Raw genomic sequence first — 23,625 nt, forward strand, 5'->3', positions numbered from 1 at the left:
CATAAAATTAAAACATACGGAAATGAATTTATATATTAGTATTACTTCTAATGAACTTTTTGGATTGATTATTGAACCTATGAAATATTGACCTAATTCATTTTAATGGTCCTCCCTTGAGCAGCTTCATACAATTCATGGCAACAATACAATCCGTGCGTAATTTAGATCGATGGTCATCGATGGTAGGTAACTGTGAATCTGCTGTGGTATTTTTGTTGCTTCTGATTTAATTTTATCGGAATCAGTTTGTGATTACAAACAGTCAGACGCACATTTATCTCTGATTGAGTGTGGTGTAGTAAAACTTTAGAATGGTAAGTGGCAAAACATTGTTATTTACTCGATTAACGTTCTGTAGCTAGTCACAAATTTTTAAGAGTTTAGCCCAATGCCTGGAAAAAAAACCGGTCTATATGATATGATTTTTTTAATTTAGACCTTAGAGTCATATGGTTATCTACTTGACTGCGAAAATTGATACAAGAATAAAAGGTTTGCACTTCGAAATTAGTTTTTAATTCTATTATGGAAAATGCAGTGGGTTGTCACAATACTAAAATTCTGGGTAGTAAATAAATTTTCATTTCCTTTGTTATTCTTTTTATCATTGATCTGCAAATTAACTAAAAAGGTAAACTACCAAAATATTCAGTAACATTATATATATTAATTCTTAATAGTCTAGATGTGAACTATAAAAGTTGAATCTTAAAATTTGATGACAAAAACAAAGTTTTGAACTAGTTTAAAATCTTAAACTAACAAAAAACACTTTACTATTACGCTATTGATTATATTAATCATAAATAAAGTATTTATAAAATGTGTAACCATTTTCAGGGTAACGAAAACTCTATTCCCATGGAACTATGTTCAAACTGTAAGTAATAAATTAAATTAATTTCTTCTATACGTTTTTTATTTCAATATGATACAATATATAATCATAGCTTAACAGTTGCATTTCTTCAACTTTATAAAGAAAATAAAATAAAATTGTAGAGATAAAAAAAGTATTAAAAAATATCACAGTTTAAAAACTATAGATAATGCATGAAAATTCTAACAATGGTTAGTTTAAATGGTAATAGGGCATTTAAATAAGACATAACAGAAAGTTTGTGTTTCAGCGCGTGTTAACTGCATTGATTTTAAGGTGGAAAACTGTGAGTGTTGTAGAGTCACTCGCGTATAATATCCATCTCCATGTTAGATTGCACACGCATTATTGTTCCAGAACAATTTTTGGTGTTCGTTTCAATAATGAAATGAAAAAGAAATAGTTCAGAAAAATTATTATAATAGATGATTGTAAAATAAAATGTATTCAATAAAAATAAACTGAAATGGTTATAGAAATCGATTGCGACTAAAAAATGCCCTGAAAAACTAAAACTAAAATAATAACATAAATTGCATTCCTAAATATCTATCGTGCAATATATGTATATCTGTATCTATATCATCTGTGCTTTATATCATATATATAAAAATACTATTGCTTTCTGCTTCTCTTCATTCTGTAAAAAAAAATTGTTCTGGATAAATAAATATTCATGCATTCCGCTAAAGCATTCATGTCACATCTATATGTCGTGTATTTATGTGGCATAGGGTACAGAAAAGAAATTGCAAACAAACAAAGCATAGTGAAAGAGCAATATTAAAAAGTATCATTACAGGTACTATCCTTTGTTTGGGCAATTTGTACCGAATGTTAGGTGTTGCTTTGTGTGTATAGATTTATTATGGCTAAGCTGGGCAGACATTATTTTGCCCTGTCTAATGTTAAGTCGTTACCATTGTCATTACAACTTTAATAGTGCTGCCCAATTTGAGACACTGGTCATTTGAGGTCTATGTAATGAAATAATGCCTGTTCTGTTTTTAAACATTGCTTCACTACAGAAATAAGCAAATCAGAAGCATCTGACGTCTGATAGCCCAAAACACATCATAATATGACTCAAATATATAGGGTGCTCCATGAATTGCCTAAAAGGCTGAGATAAAATTAGCATCTTAAGTAAAGGGTGGTTTATATTTAACTGTGTGTAATTATTAGTAAAGATTAGCTTAAAATTTTAAAGGTAATATAAATACAGTGAAAACTTATTTTATTATTAAATAAATACTTTATTGGTCAAGTTTCTCAAAGCTTATAATAGCAACTGTTATTTTTGATATTTTTATTTTATTTGAATATTGAGGTTAGTTTGAGGAAAACCATTACTGCACATGTAGGAAGGAAGCCTAAATATAGTATGTATAAATTATGAAATATAATTCATTTAAATTTTGGCATTTAGAAGAGACGATTATAACAAGTGTGGGACACCCTGTATACTTTTTGGGTTTTAATTTCACTATAGGATGTTACTGGTGCATCATGAACTTCTTTCGTAAACACATGTTACATAGAAATGTTTGTTCAATAATTAATTGTTCTAACAGTATAGTTTATTAGAACAGCCGTAATAGACCACTAACCAACCCATCTAGATTGCTTGAAATTTTACATTATTGATATATGCAGTAAGGATAAAGCTAGTTCCAATTAAGGAAATAGATTCGCATAAACAAATGTTCAAGTCCATTCTTTTGGTAGTTAAATTATGCTGATTGTTCGAGGTCTTCTAGAATAGAGTTAGGGTCAATAATGATTACAACATATCGATTTTGAAATACGAGTCGATGGTCGCGCATTTGCCGACGTTTAAACAACAGAAGTTGCGTGGTGAGTCGATGTATCGATGGTCACTAGAACGAGATATATTAATTAAAAACGAATCGAATAACATCGTCGGAAACTTGGTTAACGATTAATATTCTATCGATTGTTTAAAGGTCTCGGAGTTCCCAATTGCTAGCTTGCTGCAATCATCATTATGTTTTTTTTTTGTTGAAATACAAATTAACCCCTTTTGGATACATTTTATAACTCGAATATTACAAAAATAAGGCTACCCTTGAAATACATAAAGGTGCGTTATATAAACACATGTGCAACTAACAAAAGCCTTAAAATGTATATAGTTAGAAAGACGTCATAAATAATTTAGTAACGATGAAAAATTGGATTATTAGACGAACAATTCGAAGTGGTGAACACTAGCCATAAGCTCCACAACATCAATACTGCCTCCTACCTCGAGATAAAGTATCAGTTACATTGAAATCTCATCCTATCGGCTATCCTATCCTAATCTACAAACCGGAATGGCTTTGCAGAAGACAGTTAGTATGCTCGTATCGGACAAGTCCTACACTTCTTATACGTACAAAATCGAAAGGTTAAATTTTTCATGTAGGATTATCAGATAATTTATTTGTTGTGATGTTGATGTACATATCCACATTATCATCATTTATTTAGTAGGTACATTCTCGGTACACGTATAATGAATAAGGAATGAGACAACTCTCTTCTTTTTGAATGTTGTATATGTTTCTTTGTGCTGGTTGAATTCGAATGATTTTGTTTAAGAAGTACGGGTTTATTATTTCATGTAAATCGGTAAAAGATAAAAGCGGGTAGTTAGTTGTCTTGATGTATTTGTTAAAACAGTGTTGACTAGAATGATTCAATATTGTTTGTTGATGAAGTTAAATGATGATGATATTAATTTATCCCTAATGGGAAAGGCAAAGGACTTTAGTCCATATAGCCAGGTCTTTAGTCTAGGTCTATAGTTTTAAAGGCCGAAGCCGCGTCTTCATTGTTCTTGATCGTAAGGCCGAAGCCATGTCTTGTCTTATTGTTGTCATATCTTATTATTCTCTGATGAAGTTAAATTTTTAGGAAAACTCTGCGTGTCATGTTATTACTGGGGATGGAGATGTATGCGCAGTCCTTTACGGGTAAAGTGATTGTGGCTATAGAATGTCTACTGAGTTTCTCGCCGAATCCTCCAAGTGGGTCACGATTCTGATCCGGTGGTAGATTCAGCGAAGCACTGCCCTTGCTAAGCCTTGCTAATGTTAGCAAGTCCTTCCAGGTCGAGCCTCGTGAGCTCATCGACCAAACCGGCCGTAAATAGGATAGCTTTTTAGGCTACCGTCGATTATGTAGAAAAGGACATAGAATTTGTCGTAAAATAGCTCGTAACTTCTTTGTCCCGGAACTGATTTTAATTCGTCAATTGTGTGGTTATTTTATTTATGAAACGGTAAAGACAGTCTTCAAATCATACACCAATGAAAATAGTATTTGAAAGTTGATAAGTTTTTGCGTATGGCATTCTTTGAAAGTCATTGTTGCAATCACCTCCAACCACCGCCTCCAAAAAGAGACACTATAGAAAAAAGAAAAGCCATCTCCATTTAAATTAGTTAATTATAATACATTTATCAAGTTGCGAATTCTCTATAAAATCTCAAACTGAGATACCCGTGTGTACCTTTGATTTTCATATATCCGTCTATTAAATAATCTATATCTTATACGATAATAATGTCTTTTAATGTCTCAAAATAATCATCTTCATTTCACTCCATAATATCATTTTTCATAAAAATATGAATGTAAATTAAAATAAGACATGACTTAAAGGTCTTAGTTACCAGGTCATAAAATCCCTTAAAAATAATGTCTTCTATCAATTCGATCAAAACAAGTGATAGAGAAAAGATAACAATCTGAGTTAATTATAACTCCCCGTATAAGCTTGTAAGACGAACGATAAATGATTTAACTAAATAAATATATAAATATTAATGACGCTATCAATGTTGACAGCTAATGCTATAGTGTATTCATGCTATTTATAGTCGATCCCAGACAAAGGTGCCTTTAATGACATGTACATAAATTGTGTCGGTCTTCATCGCATTACACATATTCCGTTTTTAAATAATGTAACAAAAAAAAACATTGAACCGACATTAACGGCCGTCTGGTGTAGTGGTAAGTGACATGGTCACTACACAGGAGGTCGCGGGTTCGAATCCCGCCAAGAGAGGATATTTGTATGATAAATATAAAAATGTCTTTTCCCGGGTTATGGATGTATATTAAATATATGTATGTGTATAATAAAAATATTACATTTATTTCCGTTATCTGGTACCTGTAACACAAGTTCTTTACGAACTTACCACGGGACCAGTTAACGTGGCGTGATTGTTAGGAAATATTTATTTATTTATATAAAAAAAAAAAAAAAGTTTTTTTTAAATCTAATCTCGCGTTTTTACCGTCTTTATATAGGTAAATTGTCCCGCGTTTCTAAAACGGTAAAGTACAGCCCACCTCGGAAATAATATGATGAAAACTAGCGGACCTGATCGACGCGACGTTGTCATCACGTTAAATCTTATGAATTTATGTGTCTGTCTCTTTTTTTTTGTCTCATTGACTTTCGAATCAGGACGCTAAATAAGTTTTGACTTCGAAAAAATTCGGGTTTGAGACATAGAATATACATATTATATTCGGAGTCGTCATGGCTCAAAGGATAAGACGTCCGTCCGGTACATTCGTATCTAGCGATGCACCGGTGTTCGAATCCCGCAGGCGGGTACCATTTTTCTAATGAAATACGTACTTAACAAATGTTCACGTTATTCGTTCACCGTGGAAGTCAATCTTCCTTCTTCAATAATAAAAATCAAACACGCAAAATTATAAGTTGCGTAATTACTTGTGGTAGGACCTCTTTTGAGTCCGCACGGATACGTACCATCACCCCGCCTATTTCTGCCCTGAAGCAGTAATGCGTTTCGGTTTGAAGGGCGGGGCAGCCGTTGTAAACTATACTTGAGACCTTAGAACTTATATCTTACGGTGGGTGGCGCATTTATGTTATAGATGTCTATGGGCTCCAGTAACCACTTAACACCAGGTGGGCTGTGAGCTCGTCCACCCATCTAAAAGCAATAAAATAAAATAAAAAGTTTTTCTTCACGTATTAATATATAGATTATAGATTGATTGAATCATTATAAAAAGGTTTACTAATATAACTTACTATATACACCCTTCGCTCACCGCTAGATGCCGCAGTAGATCCGTCTCGGAAGCAACGAGAACAGGCTTGTAGATTTCAATATTTCAAAACCGAGTCGAGCGACGAGTTATTATAGTTCAGAATTACTACAGCAATAAAGTTCACTAATTTATTATCGTGGTAATATATCATTTAATTTTGTACCGTAATCATGAATGTTCGTAATAAAAGACTTGAATAAATCCTTCGTCGGTATTGTGAGACGAAAGTAAATACGAAATTATGTATATACATATTTAAATGCGAAAATATGTAAGTTTGTTTGTTACGTTCTTAAGTCGGTGTAAAATTTTGCGTGCACGTTGTTACGGGTACGAAAAAGGGCATGTTACTTTTCATCCGGAATAAAGGAGTATTCTTGAGGTATTTTTTTTTTACAACAACGCCGCATGTAACAAATCATTGTTAAAAAAATTATTAGAAGAAGGTTTTATGTCTTATTTCATCATTGTTTATCGAGAACGGCTACTTTTGTCAATTTCAATTAAAATGTAGAATAGATAGGTCTGTTTTTCTTTTGTTATATAATTTTTTTATTGCTTATTTGTGTGGACGAACTCATGGCCCACCTGGTGTTAAGTAGTTACCGTAGCAGTTAGAAGTCTACAACGTAAATGCTGCTTTTTTTTAAGTTTTTGCAAGTCAAGACTCAAGTGTCTGCCGGACCCGCTAATTAAAATCGCTATTGTAAATATACAAGGCAGTGTGCTTTCTTTCTGTGAATTCATTTAAAAAAACTTTATAGCTAAAATTATACTAATACAAAAACATCACTTTATAATTTGGGTAATGGGATTTTTACTGGTAGTAGGACCTCTTGTGAGTCCGCACGGGTAGGTACCACCACCCCGCCTATTTCTGCCGTGAAGCAGTAATACGTTTCTAGGTTCTAGGTAGGTACGACAAACTATGCATTTTTTTAGGTACTTATACGCGGCTAAAAGGTCCGTCCTACCTAAACCAGTCCAAAATCGGGGTTAAAAATAAAACCTTTTTTTAACCTACCAGTCGCACGTTTGTTGCGCTAAGATGAGTCGCGGTACTAACCTGTTCCGTGAAAAGGTGCAAAAAAAGGGAAGGAATTAATTTATTTAAAATTATGTAATTTACCAGCATCTTATATTTATTATAATGCAAACAAATGCCTTTCTATGTCACATCGGAAGGTCTAATCTTTAGTATCTAATGTACCTACTCTGCCTGTACATTTGATACTATATAGATCTCGCAAACTCACGGAAACAAAATTATTTATTCCTCCCATTCTAACTTCCTGGCTAATTGTCTCCGTTTTTTCATTTTTCATATATCTTCATCTCATTGTCAACTGTTCATATCAGTCACAGAGCATTCCGTCTCTATCGCTTTACAAGTCTAAAAAGCATTATCATCTCTCCATACGGTGCGTTTGTGATAAAGACGCCTTTTATTAAGATATATGATTTTTCTTACAAATGTTGAACGAATTTACGACTTATGTGACTGAGATAAAGATTCATTTGTCATTTATATTCTGTCAAACGTTGTCTCCGTTTTTTAAGTATCTCTGTGCACTTTTACATCTATCCGTATACATATGGATCGTGGTTATTTGGTACGATTCGTTCTTTTAAAATCAAAATGTAAACTAAAATTACTGTTTATATGATCGATGTTTGAATACCCGCATTTCATTCGAAAATATAGGTATAGACAGAATTGAGGAGAAATAATCTATTTGTGGTAAGGTGTGTTGGTATACTACCCAACGACCTAATCCTGTCGCAAAGCAGTAATTATTAGTGTCGAAGTCGCCGAGACTTTTAATGGGATCGACAACATTCAATTTTGTTTTCTCCTGACCACAGAACGAATATACCGTATGGTCTAATTCTACAGTTGCCAATTTTTTTTATTGCTTAGATGGGTGGACGAGCTCACAGCCCACCTGGTGTTAAGTGGTTACTGGAGCCCATAGACATCCACAACGTAAATGCGCCACCTACCTCGAGATACAAGTTCTAAGGTCTCAAGTATAGTTACAACGACTGCCCTACCCTTCAGACCGAAACGCATTACTGCTTCACGGCAGAAATAGGCAGGGTGGTGGTACCTACCCGCGCGGACTCACAAGAGGTCCTACCACCATTTCCACGGTTATTTTCAAAAATTCATTCTAAGTTAAATTGGGAAGTTTTTAAACGACAACAATTGCCATTTTATTACAGCAAACGTATTAAAATAAAATGATAAAGTAATTTTACAAAAAGTGCTTCAAGAAAATCCACATGGTTGGTTTCGTCTGTGTCTATATCATTCGTGCTCTGTTCTAAGCGAGAAGTCAGCAATGGAATTTTAAAAGTCTGTTTTTTCGAAATTCTCCGCATCCGCGTATTAGTCTTGACTGCTCGTGATCTCGTCTCTATACTAGTCCTTCTGTGATAATAATAAAAACTGTAATGATGTCATGACGTCACAATCGGTTTCATACAATAGGCACATAGCGGTTCAGTTTTGTTTTCGTGTTACAAATACGACTGTACCTATTAATACCGATTAAGTCATTGTGTGTTTAACGGGTTTCGCTAAAATTTAACGAGATTAAAAACTTTGTTGCCAGACATATTTGTTTGTCAAATATTTGACTGTTCCGAGCGTGGTTATAAAGCACGAATTAGCCTATAAATTCTCTGGTGCTGGAATTTCTGAATTCAAATTCCTTTGGGGTTTCTGATAGGTGATTCTAAAAAAATATTATGTATATTGTTATGATAGTTACGCTCAGTATCCTCTAGGGATCATCGAGTCGGAGGATGGATTTAAAATTGCAGTGGAAGTAAAACGTAAATTGTGTCAAAAAAAATAATCGGGGTCATCGGAAATTATTTTTTCTTGAATTCCAACCAAAATGTTTCTCTAGAGTATCCCAAATCATTATTCAAAGAGCGATTTTCTTTAGCTACTAGCGGCCCGCTTCGGCTCCGCTCGGGTCTTTAACAAAAATTTCAACGATATATATTGACGTTGTTTTATTTTTAAAAATAAAAGAACACTTATTGCGGCATAACTATAATAGTTAGACATAATATGCTGTCGCGACACTTTTTGTAAATAATAATGTGCTCTACAAAGTCGCAGTACATTATTTTATTCTATCATCAATAGTTTTCGCAGGACACGCGATGTATAAAATATTTTAGGTAATTTTTTTACACCTTGGGTTACATTATTGGAGTTTTAGTAAGGAGCCCTGATTTTTTTTCAAAAAAGAATATAGCCTATGTCACTCGGGAATAGTGTAGCTTCCAAACAGTGAAAGAATTTTTCAAATCGGTTCAGTAGTTTCGGAGCCTATTCAATACAAACAAACAAACAAATCTTTCCTTTTTATAATATTAGTATATAATATAGACACACTGGCGATTATCCTTTCCTTTCTTTCGCGATCGAGCGACCGGCAACTAGGTCACTAGGACGCACGGAGTTAGAGATGCGAACAAAAAAAAAAGCATTGGAACATTTAATATTCAAACCAATTGGGCCCGCGCAATCTCACATTACAATGCAAATGTTATAATACACTCTTTCTGACTCGTAAAAGGATATGAAATACTGGAGATGAATATTTATGAGACCTCGTTCGTCCCGAGTTCATACAAATTTAGCTTGTAAAATATGAATAATGTTTAATTACTTAGCTTTAGCGTTTAGCGTTATATCTGTAAACGGAGTGACGTCATATGTCTTTTTTTTCTTTATCACGCTGTTTGCGATAATAGTATACTATACAAAAAAAATATATACAATAGTGTTTGTGTGTTTTTTTTATTAAAATGTGAAATGCATGTTTGTGTAGGTATAGAATTATTATTAGGTGTTTTTTTTTTCTTGTTGAATTACGCTTTGTATGAGATGTATGTGTTATTTAGAGGGTTTATTAGATGAGGATTACATAGTTAATGATACGGTATACTTTATGAAGGCCGGAAACCGTCTGATTTACATGTTATTGTAATGGTTCACATGTTTAATTTCGATTGAGAGAAAAAAAAAAATTGCAGCTGTGTCAATAGTAATCGATTGTAAGGGAAATATTAATGTAAAATCTATAACGTATTAATCAATCGACAATGAAACGTTAATTGAACCGTAATCGATTTTGTTGTGAATATTCATATCGATTAAAATCGATAACGAGCATCACGTTAGAAACTTCGATCTCTCAAAAACAAAAAAAAAACGACTTAATTTGATTATTGTTTCATATGAAACGCGTTCAAAAACGTATGCCTAATTGGATTTCGTATTGATCTAATACAATTTGATGAATTTAAATGTCTCATTGATTTTATATTTATTGAATATGTGTTCCTATTTCTCGTAATTCTTAAATATTTGTTTTTGGAATGTCTGAAGGCAAAGTTCTGTGACATTAAACAAAAAAAAAACTAGAACTACTTTATTTTAATGACCTGAAATATCATAGTTTGGAAATCTTAGTTGTATAGCATATATAAGATCGTAAAAAGAATCTTAGTTGTATAGCATATATGAGTCGACTATTATCAAAGGCGGCAATCTGACTTTTGGACAATGATTGGTAAATCAGAAAAACGAATTATTGACTTTGTATTCCATTGGCAGTCACAAAACTCTTCTGAACGACATCTTAGATAAATAACAGGTTAACTATTAACCTTTATTTAATGCAGGTTTTGAACCGTATTCTTTGAAGGAGACGATTATATTCAAATAAATCTGTATTGACATATCAATAAAAAATTTTTGTCCAAATGTACAGATTGCCGCCTTTGATAATAGACGACTCATATAATATCGTAAAAAGATTAGATGAAAAAAATAAAACGCACGAAAAACAAATAGTACGTTCATTTTGGGAATCAACACAAACGAAATAATATTGATAAATAAAATATAATTTAAGGTCAGGGTTCAGTATTGTTTTGATAAGGCCAAAGGGAAGAAGTGGATTTTTCTCAATATCATTTTATTTTGTGGTGCACCCAAAAAGGCGAATGTAGCTGTTAATATAAAATATGTTGTGGAATGGTGCATCGTGATAATAGATTCATTCTGCGACAGTCGATGCGGATGAGATCCGTCGTCTCGGCAAGCGTTTCCGGAAACTGGACTTGGACAATTCCGGGGCGCTGTCCATCGATGAGTTCATGTCTCTACCTGAGCTGCAGCAAAATCCACTTGTCCAACGCGTCATCGATATATTCGACGCAGACGGGAACGGAGAGGTAAGGGAAACGAACCTTATTACAAAGTCTATAATCCTGATCACGCAGGAGCTAGTCAACGTCGACGCCCGTAGACACATCCCTACGGATCCATCAGATTCAACGACCTTTGCATTAGACAGTAATTATTAAGAGTAAGGCCCCGGTAACCGTACTTATGCTAACCTAAACATCAGTCCGCTGAGTTTATCGCCGGCTCTTCTCAGTGGGTCGTGATTCCGATCCGGTAGTAGATTCATTCGCGAAGCAGCTACTCTTGAGTTGCTAGGTCTCCTTTGGAGGCGCTCGGGTAGCTGTTAGCAAATCCCACCCTTCCTGGCTGAACCCTTGCTCGCCCACCTGCCCTGGTAAAACTGAAAAGTAATCTCCCAAACAAAAAACAATTTGTATATTTTTTATGTTGTCTCTGGTTTATTTCTTGTTTCACAGTCAATAGCAGCACATATCGTGACTATATCTAATAAAAAATACGAAAAAATTTAGGGCAATGATATTATTTTAACAAAGTATTTCTGGTTTATTCAATCCATACAGTTGAGAAACGCCTTTGATGTTCGACGACGCCACCGCCCGTCTAGGTACTTACGTTATCAGTCGCAAATATGCAAGGGTTGTCATAAAAAAAGAAGAAAATAAATGTAATTATTAATTCACAGTCATTTATTTACAAGTTTGAGTGCGCAAACTAATAGCAATCGGGGGCCTCGATCCGTATCGTTTCACCAGTGTGCTTAGTGCCAGTTTTTTATCGTTGTCGATAGCGTAAAAGTTAACTCAATTTTGTATGCTGTTGGAACAGCGCCCATAGAGGCAAACGTAGGTAAACGTTCCAACTCCATACAAATTTGAGTTAACTTTTACGCTATCGAGAACGTTAAAACACTCGCACTAAGCACACAGTTTTCCGCTGTTTGCTGTTACTCTTAGTGCATTCGTTTCCTAACTATATGGGTTGTTAAAACCGGTGTTACTGGTGTTAGGGCGTATTTTGAGACCACCCGGGTTGGTATCATAATTCGAGTCGTATTTCTGCGTTCCAAATTGAATTGTGGAACAGCTGTTGTGTAAAACAATTGAGACTTTGGTCAATTAATGTCACGTTAATGTGTCTATGGTTTAGTTCATGTAAAAATCATAATAAAACTTTTTTTTTATTGCCTATGTGGGTGGACAAGTTCACAGCCCACCTGGTCTTAAGTGGTCTATGGGCTAGAAATCTACAAATAAATGCGCCACCCATCTTGAGATATATAAGTTCTAAGGTCTCAAGTATAGTTACAACGGTTGCCCCACCCCTCATACCGTAACGCATTACTGCTTCGCGGCAGAAATAGGCAGGGCGGTGGTACCTACCTGCGCGGACTCACAAGAGGTTCTACCACCAGTAAAAAAAACCTATATAATGTATCGCCTCTATGCAGGCAGACATAGTGATTTGCTAACGTGTCTCACGTCCCCATCACTGCCATCGAATCGTGAACAATTTGTGAACTCACACGAGATAAGGTTACTAAAGCGAGTTTCTGTGACGCGTTTAATAAATCGCAAGCCCGTATCGACCCGAACGAAATTACTTGTAATATAGCAACGTTGATTTATTCACAGGACTTTATCGAATTCTTTCTTAAATTGCCCCCAGTGATGTGTGTTCTAAAATCACTGCCACAAAGTCATTCAACGTATAAAGTTATTTAGATAAAAAACCACGATAAAGTCGCGTAATTTGACAACATGTGATTGATACGCGAGTATTCGTCGCATTATGACAAAAATGACAACATTTTTAAATAAAATACGCGTTGTAGATTCATGTTAACGATCTCCAGATCGCGAAGCTAACATTCAATTAAACTTATCGATTGTGGTATTTAGTATTGAAGCGAGATTATATCCGTGCATATTTGTATGTCCGAAAAAAAAAGTTTTTTTTATTGCTGAAATGGTTGGACGATCTCACAACCCACCTGGTGTTAAGTGGTTACTGGAGCCCATAGACATATATAACGTAAATGCACCACCCACCTTGAGATATAAGTTCTAGGGTCTTAAATATAGTTACAACGGCTGCCCCACCCTTCAAACCGAAACGCATTACTGCTTCACGGCAGGAATAGGCAGGGCGGCGGTGCCTACCCGTGCGGACTCACAAGAGGTCCTACCACCAGTAATTACGCAAATTATAATTTTGCGGGTTTGATTTTTATTACACGATGTTATTCCTTCACCGTGGAAGTCAATCGTGAACATTTGTTGAGTACGTATTTCATTAGAAAAATTGGTACCCGCCTGCGGGATTCGAACACCGATGCGTCGCTCAACACGAATGCATCGGACGTCTTATCCTTCGGGCCACGACTACTTCTATATAATGTCTTATGGGATGTGATTTTTTTTTATTGCACCCCGTCTCACAACTATTAGGGTTACCATAGTCCGTAGACACAAATTTTATTGGGATAAAACTAGACCCATGCTGTAGCAGTAGCAGTTTTTTTAATAAAAAATAGATCATTTGTTTCCCGAATACGGTCCTGCTGGGCGGGGTTTAATTCTGTAAATAAACTGTCGTGGTCTATTCCAGTCTTGGCCGAGATCTACTTTGTTTCGTCTTATTGTCACACACGAGAATATATATCAAAAGCTTTTATTTTTCTTTGAGGCTATTCATAATATACAGAACCCTTATTTATAAGCGTACAACATACAAGCTGAATTTTTATTAAGCGTCCGTATGTAGTGATGATGTGTGAAATTTTTCATTGCGACTTTATTGCTACTTAGTTTTTTAGTGCTTGTAATTCGTGATCAAAGGAAACAAGATTATAATAGTCTGTTTACTGATTATCATTATTTTTGTCAACATATTTTTTGGAACGAATTTCCGTGTGGTACGATTCGAAGAGGTGCCCTAACCGGGAAAAAACATCCGTAACGTAAGATTTTTATTATTAATGCACACAGTGTACGACTTAACTTTGTAATAACGTACAAAAAATAACATATTTTTTTATCATACATTGACCACGATCTCAGAGCCTTCGTTTGCGCAATACACAAACTCTTATGCAAACAGCCGTGAATGAAGTGTACCACAATAAGTTCGCACGTTACCGAATGACCGTGGGTTGTTGCGAAACCTCCAGTTTTATTTTCTTTATACCTCGAATAGAATTTAAAATTAATATTTTTATAATACGGAACTTCGTTCCTATCCGGTGTCCCACGACACCATACATCTTTTTTTGTGTATTTTATAGATAGTAGATGTAGATATTATTTTGTTGTCGTGCGTTTTTTACAGGTCGACTTCAAGGAGTTCATCCAGGGCGTGTCTCAGTTTAGTGTGAAAGGGGATAAACTGTCCAAATTACGATTCGCTTTCCGCATATACGACATGGACAACGATGGGTTCATATCCAACGGCGAATTGTTTCAGGTGAGATAAAAAAAAATGTGCGAGCGAGAAAAGCATTCGCTTCGCTCGAAATTAATCAGCTTTTGTGCAAAGATTACAGTTTCACATGTGACCTTAGTTGGTGAGTCATTGACGTAAATAACTGTGAAGCTATTACGTCCTTGCTAACTATGTATGCCCACAGAAATGGTACTGATATTCTCGCCGAATCTTATGTGTGTCGCTTTGGACATAGCCCTTTGGCATTGGTAATAGCCCCTAGAAGCTACTGCCGATTATGTGGGGTAAAAAAAAACTTATAACTGGAAACAGATCACGCACGATCATTCGGCCCCTTTTTAGGATTCCTTGTGTTATGGGGACAAAGGTTTAATAAACCTGTTCATCAAACAATGCTTACTCGATGTGGGGATCGAACCCACGACTCTCGGCGCACCAGTCTGAACTTCTAACTACCACAGCACCGAGTCAATCACTTATGTACATTAAATGTTTTGTAAACGTATTCAGGTACTCAAAATGATGGTAGGCAACAATCTAAAGGACACACAGCTCCAGCAGATCGTCGATAAGACGATACTTTTCGCCGACAAGGACGAGGACGGGAAAATATCATTCGAGGAGTTTTGCAATGTGGTTGGCAACACTGACATTCATAAGAAAATGGTCGTTGACGTTTAAACGTCACACGTATTATCTCTCTCGATCTAGCTAGAACACTATTCAAATTTTCCCGTTGGCTGCGCGCGGTTTCATTTAAAAAAAAAAAGTGCTAAACGGATACTGTGCATAGATTCATTATTACATGCAGGATACCGGCCAGTTTGTACATATATCAATAAATATAGGTATGTATAAAAAAAAAGAAAAAAATGTTTTGAAAATGTTATTTGTCTACTCACTTGAAACGTTGCTGTGAAATAGTGCCATTAAAAAATAAAATGTTTACTTTAAAAAATATATATATCCTAAATAGTAATCTACTCCAAACTCATTCGTGAAAACAAAAATATATACCACGAAATGAGGAGCTCGTATTGATTATAAGTCGATAAAAAAGTATATGGAAATTTTAAAAGAGGCTATAGATTTCATACTAATCGTGTTTAAAAAATATTTAACGCCCTGGTACAAGTTACAGCAAAGGGTATTCGAACCGCGCAGCCAACGTTCGCCCTATCTTTAATTCATTTAATATTTAAATTCTATTTAAATGTAAGAATTTATTGTAGTTATTAAAAACATTTAGAATTTTAATGTAGTCGAATCGAACTTAGATTTTTATATAAATATTTTCGTTTGTTGCGGTATGTTTAATCATTATTTTGTTTGTTATTTAGTATTTTATAATGGATTCCTTTTTCATATGGTCCATATCCGTAGACGTTTCATTATGTTTCACAATGGTGATGCTTAATGTTTTCTGGGTTTTGATAACAAACATAAATTAAGTACGTAAAAAATTCAAATTAAGTTTTTTTTTGGGATTGTGTCATTACCTTTGCGCCTGTATGTAATGTTGGGTTTGGTTTTTATGTTTCACGGAGTGGTGGTTACGTTTTAAATAATGGCGTAGTAACATGGATGAGGTTGATGACTTTTAACATTTTAATGTTATTTTTATTTGCAATAAAAAAAATATGAAAATCACATATTTGACCTTTGACAGTTAGTAAATTTATTGCTTTGATTTATTTTTTTAAATCTTTTGGTGGTGCATTCGACAGTAGAAAATTATAGTGTACTGTAATTAAATTCAGAAAACACTCTGCATTTACCCAGATGTCCATATCGTGTAGATTTGTATTTGTAAGTACAAGTATATTAAAATAAATTTAATTTCTCAAGCATCGACGGGGTGTAGCAAAACTGTCAAATCAGTCGGCTAATTTATTGAATAGATTCAAATTCACATAATTATTGACTTCAAAAAGGTACCCGAAGAAAATTCTACCATTTTTCTCAAACTATGATGCCGTCGCTAGTTCTTCTAATAGGGATTGATTACTCTCTAGCTAGAATAACCTGTAATGCTACCAGCGAATAAGTAGGGAATATATAAAAAAAATACTCTAAATAAACTGATCTAACTGAACTAATACACAAAAAATACTGATTACTGGTTCCTTAGTTCAATCCAAGTCTTTATTTTATTCGACATCGGAAGGACAGTGTGATCGCAACCTATAATGCAATAAAGAATAACCAAGCCCTTAAGAAAATTTCGACTTGTAGTCATAGGGTGGCGTTGATACTTTAACTGCTGAATAATGAGGCCAGTTGGGCAACGTGCACATCGGTATGCGGATAGTCTTTTATAACGTGCCTTTGTTAAGGAAAACAGTCCAGTGATGACATACGATTTAAAAAATCTACGGTACATTTTTGCTTGCACTACAGCGGCTAGGCGATTCTGGCACTGCTGACGTCAATGAGGTGTGACCTGTGCTCGTCTGCTTAGATATTCGAAACGTTTCTCTCTTTAAAAATGGCTTAATTAGAGCATTTCATGGTAGACCTCGGCGTGCCTGTACTCTGAGAATAGTCAGTGTCCATGGGCGGCAGTGACTAACAAGAGGACTGCATGCTTGGTCGTATGTTGAGACGACAAAAACTTACTATCACTGGTGACACAGTCTTTAAGTGCAGATCATGTTTGGCAACTCATCATGGTAATGGCAACCCAGAATATTCTGTCTTAGAAGCGGGGATACCAATTTGAGGATTTCCTTATTTTAGGGAAAATTACGGAGATTTCAAATGAATTATCATATTAATAATATTAGCATTTCGTTTTCGTTAATTGCATAATATAGTTTATAAAACGCTAAGTATGTTGAAAGACAAGTCGTAGGAAGTTAATTATAGTAAGGTATCTCGCAAATATCAATAAAATTAAATGGCCATCTCTGATATGAACATTTTTGCTACACCCCGTATATAGTCGCAGGAAAATTTCACTTAACGAAATGTATAAAAGACATCTGAAAGTCAATAAGTAGATTGATCGAAAGACGTATGTTGTTACCGGAAGGCTATTTATGTAATGTTTTTAATGATATGAAAAATTATTATTGAAAAGAACTTGCTAACAGTAGATACTAACATTGGGGAAATGGAGCCTTCAACACTTCTGAGAATATCTACATCAATTTTAAATATAATAATAAAAATGTTATTTATAAATTCTTATTGTAATATATTTTCTGCGACTATATTTTAATATGAAGATACAAAGTTATTTATAATAACTGCGTACATAATGTTATATTAAAATCGAAACTGGGCCCTATAAGTAAATATAAACATCTCATCGTTACTACTTGAACATCCGTAGCGTGGTTTTGAATTAAGTTTTATGTTCTGTATTTCATAAATTATTCTCGAATTTTGATATCATTAAAGACCAGTGCACAAAATATGAAATTTAAATCACACTTTTATATATTTTACACGGTTTAGCAAATATATTGTAGTTTATATGCTGTGTACTGTCTCGTGTAGCCTAATCGTTACCACAGCGGTCTCCTTATAATTATGTAATTTTGATTGATTGCTCATTCATAAGTTGTAAATTGAATTAATTTTAAATAAATCCAATATATTTGTAAATACATGATAACGGATCATTAAAACATTCCTAGAGTTTATTAAGATCTCACAGGATTTTATACAATCACTAGATTGCCAGCTTTAAAAAAAAAACTGTGGGAATGTTTTCTTTGTCCGTACCTACTTCCTGTATATCCCAATTTACCTCATCGTTTTATCCTTCCTTTTCCACAGGTCCTCACGGCCCTTAGTAGTTAATTCAAGGCCTCCACAACGGTGCCAAAACTTATGGCCCAAAACCTGTGTACACTATTCAAGCCATCGCAATATTTGTATTTAGTCATCATTGTATGTCAACAAATTGTACAAAATAATTATTTAAATATATTTTTATTTTTACGTTGAATCATTGAACGTTTTTGTCTGTAGTTAAGGGAATGTTTAAAATATATAACCGTTGTTTGTAGATTGATGAGTTGATGATGTTCAATTAATATTGATTTGAAAACTCTATAACTTCCGGATCGGTTGAAATTCTAACTTTAGTAAATAGTTTTTGTCGTCGTGTATTGTTAATATTAGATAAATTTTAATTCACAATGTATTTTACTGAGTTATTGGGCGGCACCTCACGACACAGTAGAATTGATTGCACGAGAATCTACATAAGTATCTAGTCACAGCCGCTGTGCGTTATACAAATGTTTTGTATATTCGAGATTGACGTGTGCCCCAATATCAATCGCAGACAATTTTTCAACTCGAAAGAAAAGTGTCTTGATCATTGTTGCCAGTTTAAGCTGAATTAAACAAATTTATTGCCTGGCGGAAAAATTGTAGTCAGATTTATTATGTTAGTATTTTGTTTATATGTATATGATTTATAATTATAATCCTTCACATTGCAATGATAATGTGTATTGATTGATTTATTACCAGTGAACTGTATATTTGTCGACTAGATTTCCTTATTTATTGGGACTTTTATTTTATGGCAACACTGATCTCGATTTCATTGATACTCGATGCGTTGATTGCCTTACGCGTAACGTCGTCCGCATACGTGCGTCGTTGTTAACATTTTATATTGTGAATATTTGAACAAGTATGTTTAAGTATCTTTCGCAGCTTTAACATTAAATGTTAAATTAGCAATACTATGATTCTAAAGCCTTATTAAAGAGAATAATCACGTGCTTCATTTAATTTAAAAAAAGTTAAATAATAAGTGAAGCACGTGGTAAGTTCAGAACTATGCTATTTATGATACTATACTTGTATTTGTGGTTATAACGACTAGGTGTAATGCGTATAATCTCGATGTCGTCTGCTGGTCACCATCGGTAGGTAGCGCGTCATAGTCTACTGGAATGTGGAGATAAGTTTTAATAAAATTTCAATTTTCGATCGCAATTTTTTTGTTTTTTTTAAATCTTAAACCCAGTAAACTTCAGTAGAGGCTTTGACGATAAGTATTATTTAAAAAAAATTGCCGCTCTCCATTGTTAAAAATGCTGATAATTTTGGAGTGCCAATGCTGTTAGTCTATAACTCCAAGTTAACATGAGATGCTGTTTCACCTACCTGCAGTATCTATATGGATTGCTATTCTTTATTTCTTAACACATAACATTCTTCATAATTATATATATTTCATTATGCTGATCTGGCTTATTTGGCAGGGGATTGTGCTAGTAATAAATATTTAAAACTCCTTTAAGCAAGGAGAATGATATATGTATATGCTACAGCAAAAATTACAAGACTAGAGATGTAGAAAATAAATTGCTTCTCAACACAGTCCAGATTGCTAGCATCTAGAATAATTCTAACTGGAATACTTGCCTCATAAGAAGAAGAAGTTGGCAGAAATTGGATGCGCAAATTGAATGCCTTACCTTATTATAATTTTACTGCAAGCATTTCAACATTTGACACCTTTGACAAACTTAGGCTTCCTCAGTCTGTTTCTCTAGTTTTTTTAATAAAATTTGTTGTCAAAACATATTATGTGGATGATAATTTGGATCATTACAATATAAATCGGACGACGTGTGAAAGTGCAGGAGAGTCATTTATTGCAGTAGGTCCCTAAAACGTCTTTGGGCCCGCCGTCTGGAATATTAGAATGTCTCTGAACCACACTAGTTGAGAATTACACTACTCAAATTCCAAACTTCATCATACTAGTTCTGCCTAGTACTGCTGTCCACCAAGAGGTTGAAATTTCACATGTATTATGATTAAGCCACCCTTCAAACTGAAATAGGTCTGTTTTGTGTTAAGCCTTCTTCGTTGTTGTTCGCTCAATAATGAGGATTGTGACCACGTATGATCCGTCCATTTGTGCTCCAGTTCAATAGATTGTTGTATATTTTATTATGCTGTCTCATTTTATGTATTACTAGCGATCCGCCCTCGCTTCGCTTCGGAAACATTAAATTTTATGATTGATTGATAGGCGGAGCCCACCATGTTTCGCGTACGACAATAACTGAGGGTGACGCCGCGGGGCGATGCTAGTCTAAAAAAAGTAGCCTAAGTTACTCCTTATATTATCAGCTACCTATTAGTGAAAGTCTCATCAAAATCGGTCCAGCCGTTCCAGAGATTAGCCGGAATAAACAGACAGACAAAAATTGTAAAAAAAAATATTTTGGTGTATGTACCGTATATATATTCTTAAGCATGTAGTAAAAAGCAGTTATTTCAATACTACAGACTAATCTTATTTATATGTATAGATAGTAAAATAGTAAGGTTTAACTGTGCAGGCCCTAGTTGTTTTCCAATACTGAAACAAGGTGTAAAAAAACAAAAATAGCTATCTATATACACTAATTTATTAACTATGTACCTAGAAATTAAACAAATTTGGTGGCTATGGCCAGTAGTTTTGTGTAATCAGCTCCTTTAGAATGAGTTTTCTCTTTCAAAATTGTTCGGAGGATAGTTGGTATGGGTACATGTATTCTGGTTCCTAGAGGTGTTCCGTTGTCATCTATTAAAACTATGTTGTTGCTGTCGAACTTTGGTACTTTGACCTTTTGTGTTTGCTTGAGACCTACAAGAATGCCTTTCTTCTTTTGCCCTTTGATAGCTACCATTACTCTGTCACCAATAAAGCCGACACCTGGAAGAAATATCCATGTATCTAGTTAGCTTTCAGTTGTTTGTTGTTTCTGTAGGTTGCTGGTTAGTCCACAAGGATGAAGTTAAATGTTCGGAAAATGAAACAGGTTTAAAAATTGACTGTTGTTTTTTGTTTGTTGATGTTTAAAAATTTTACATTTTATATTTGTCCTAATAGTTAATTTTGTTATTTCATTATTATTCAAAGTCTTTTTATTAATTATTTTGAGTTACTTACGTTGTTTGTTGTATACACAAATTACTTTCGGAGGTTTTCCTTCGGCCATGGCTCGCATTCCGATTTCAGAGTTATCAACAACACGAAGCCTTGTAAGTAGCCTAACTTCATTCAAGCAGGCTGTAGTGTGGAATCCGCATGTTAACTCGACTGGATTTAATTTATTTAATATAGTTCTAAACATAATTTGATTCAGATTTTTTGGTTTATATGAAGTTAGAAATGGTATGAAAACCAAATTTTGAGGTTGCTTAGTTTTGACATTGATAGTAGTAGCTGTTCCGTTTTTTTAACGGGAAACACGAAGGTATCACAGCTTATAGTCGAATCTTATTTATATTCTGTTTTATGAAAAACAATATGAAGTAAAATGATGAAATTAAATGAAATGAGATAGGTATGAAATGTAATAAAGTCTCAGTAAATAACCTCTTATGTACTGACACTTTTCATTGGATTTTTGGAACATCCCAAGGAGCTACATCCAGCGGCTTTGTTTAATTTTTCCACATTTCTACACTTTTATAAGTACTAAGCAGTTAATAAAGCACCGTAAATAACAAAATAAAACAAATCACACATCTTCGCAACTCGCGTTCCCGACAAAATGTTCTCGACACCGACAATGTCTCAAAGAATGAAAATACATTATGTCACATTTCAAACAATATGACTGATTAATAAATTTTGACAATATTACTTAATATTTGAACCAACCAAATTAAATTAGCTAATGCTCTTTAATTGCTTTCTCGTCATTTAGCAAATTTTTGTGCCAAGACAACTACTGATCTTCCATGATATAGTTGTTGCATAGTACGAGTGCGTGTGGCCGTTCTTTTTCTTTTCGATATCAAAATAAGATCACAAAATTAAATTATCGTCAAATGGTTCAAAACTTATTTTTGGTGGTCTTGACATTTAAGACTATTTTAACTACTAATGCTAGGTACTAGTAGGTAGTTAAAAAAGGATAAGATTTTCTGATTAAGGTTTGTTTTACAAAACAAGATCAATTAAAGAAATTCTAGCAAGTCGATGACATGGGTTTAACAGTAGTTTCCTTATCACGACTAAAGAAAATTAACAAGCCAAACCGAGTGCCAAATTTTCGTTTACTTCATCATATGATTATAGTGATGTAGTCACTACAAAAAATGTAATTAGTTTCCTGGGCTAATCTTCAGAAAGATTCATAACATAACAAGTAGCAACTACAGTCCTTTATAAAATTTCATTAGTTGATTTAATGGCCTACCGAAAGGTTTTTTTAGTAGAACGGTGTATTCATAGTTCACGAACTGACCGTTTAAGACTGATAACGGTTATAATAGGAAGTTGCATCAGAATTTAAACCTTATTAATCAAACATTGCAACATTGTTTGACCTGAGCATACTCTCAAAACATTACTACATACCTACTTTTAATATTTTAATAAATCAAAAGAAAATGCTCATGATAGAAATATTTATAATATATTTTAAGCATTTCTTTAATAACTTATTAATAATTTACTACTATTATGAATGTTATTGTATATATAGGTATGTACCTAATACGGTACCTTTACCTAAAAGCGTTTTCTTTGGCTTTGGAAATTTGGTGATTCATTCAAAAATAGCTTATTAGATAATTTCACTTATCAATTTACCAATTTAAAAAAAAAAAAGATTATCGATAAATATGTGCAAAGAAACGTTTAAACCTATAAATTGAAAACTCTAATTTTATTCGAAATAAAATTTCGTGTTTATTGCAATTTACCGTAAAAGCAGGTACTTACTTTTAATGAAATAAATAATATTAAGGAACCTTTCAAATAAAGTTTGAATGATGAAAGTCATTCTAAGAAATATTATGTAGGTAGGTATGTGATTTGAGTTTTTCGATTTAGTAGGTATTGACATACAATTGTAATTTTTGAACATTTGTTAATGTACCTAATTTTTCAGTCTTTATTTGTCTCCTAGCATTCTACTAATGTTGTAATACAAGCTTTTTGAATAAAATTATTTTTAGAATAGATACG

General features: G+C 33.9%; 2 protein-coding genes across 5 annotated transcripts; one reads left to right on the top strand and one right to left on the bottom strand.

The window, feature by feature from the left end:
- Positions 1 to 130: 130 nt before the first annotated feature.
- Cnb (calcineurin B) lies at positions 131 to 19,637 on the top strand. 4 transcript variants are annotated; one of them, XM_062673526.1, is made up of 7 exons: positions 131 to 317; positions 844 to 883; positions 1,134 to 1,169; positions 11,094 to 11,257; positions 14,559 to 14,693; positions 15,183 to 15,308; positions 18,459 to 19,637. In XM_062673526.1, the coding sequence occupies exons 1-7, from the start codon at positions 315 to 317 to the stop codon at positions 18,480 to 18,482; spliced, it is 528 nt and encodes a 175-aa protein (XP_062529510.1). In that variant the 5' UTR covers positions 131 to 314; the 3' UTR covers positions 18,483 to 19,637.
- A 1,412-nt stretch (positions 19,638 to 21,049) lies between these two features.
- LOC101735796 (large ribosomal subunit protein uL14m) lies at positions 21,050 to 22,105 on the bottom strand. The gene is made up of 2 exons (XM_004928292.5): positions 21,595 to 22,105; positions 21,050 to 21,357 (listed from the first exon to the last, which is right to left on the bottom strand). Exons 1-2 carry the CDS (start codon positions 21,776 to 21,778, stop codon positions 21,089 to 21,091), a joined length of 453 nt encoding a protein of 150 aa, XP_004928349.1. The 5' UTR covers positions 21,779 to 22,105; the 3' UTR covers positions 21,050 to 21,088.
- Between the last annotated feature and the right edge of the window lie 1,520 nt (positions 22,106 to 23,625).

This window comes from Bombyx mori, chromosome 18 (genome assembly GCF_030269925.1).
Source record: "Bombyx mori chromosome 18, ASM3026992v2".
NCBI lineage: Eukaryota > Metazoa > Arthropoda > Insecta > Lepidoptera > Bombycidae > Bombyx > Bombyx mori.

Bases quoted from the DNA above. Each gene is read 5' to 3' on its own strand.
- Cnb (XM_012691992.4), top strand. The intron at 1,170-11,093 runs GTGAGTGTTGTA...ATTCTGCGACAG, and splicing joins TGATTTTAAGGTGGAAAACT to TCGATGCGGATGAGATCCGT. The intron at 11,258-14,558 runs GTAAGGGAAACG...CGTTTTTTACAG, and splicing joins ACGCAGACGGGAACGGAGAG to GTCGACTTCAAGGAGTTCAT.
- LOC101735796 (XM_004928292.5), bottom strand. From the start codon at position 21,778: ATGTTTAGAACTATATTAAATAAATTAAATCCAGTCGAGTTAACATGC. The intron at 21,358-21,594 runs GTAAGTAACTCA...TATTTCTTCCAG, and splicing joins TTGTGTATACAACAAACAAC to GTGTCGGCTTTATTGGTGAC.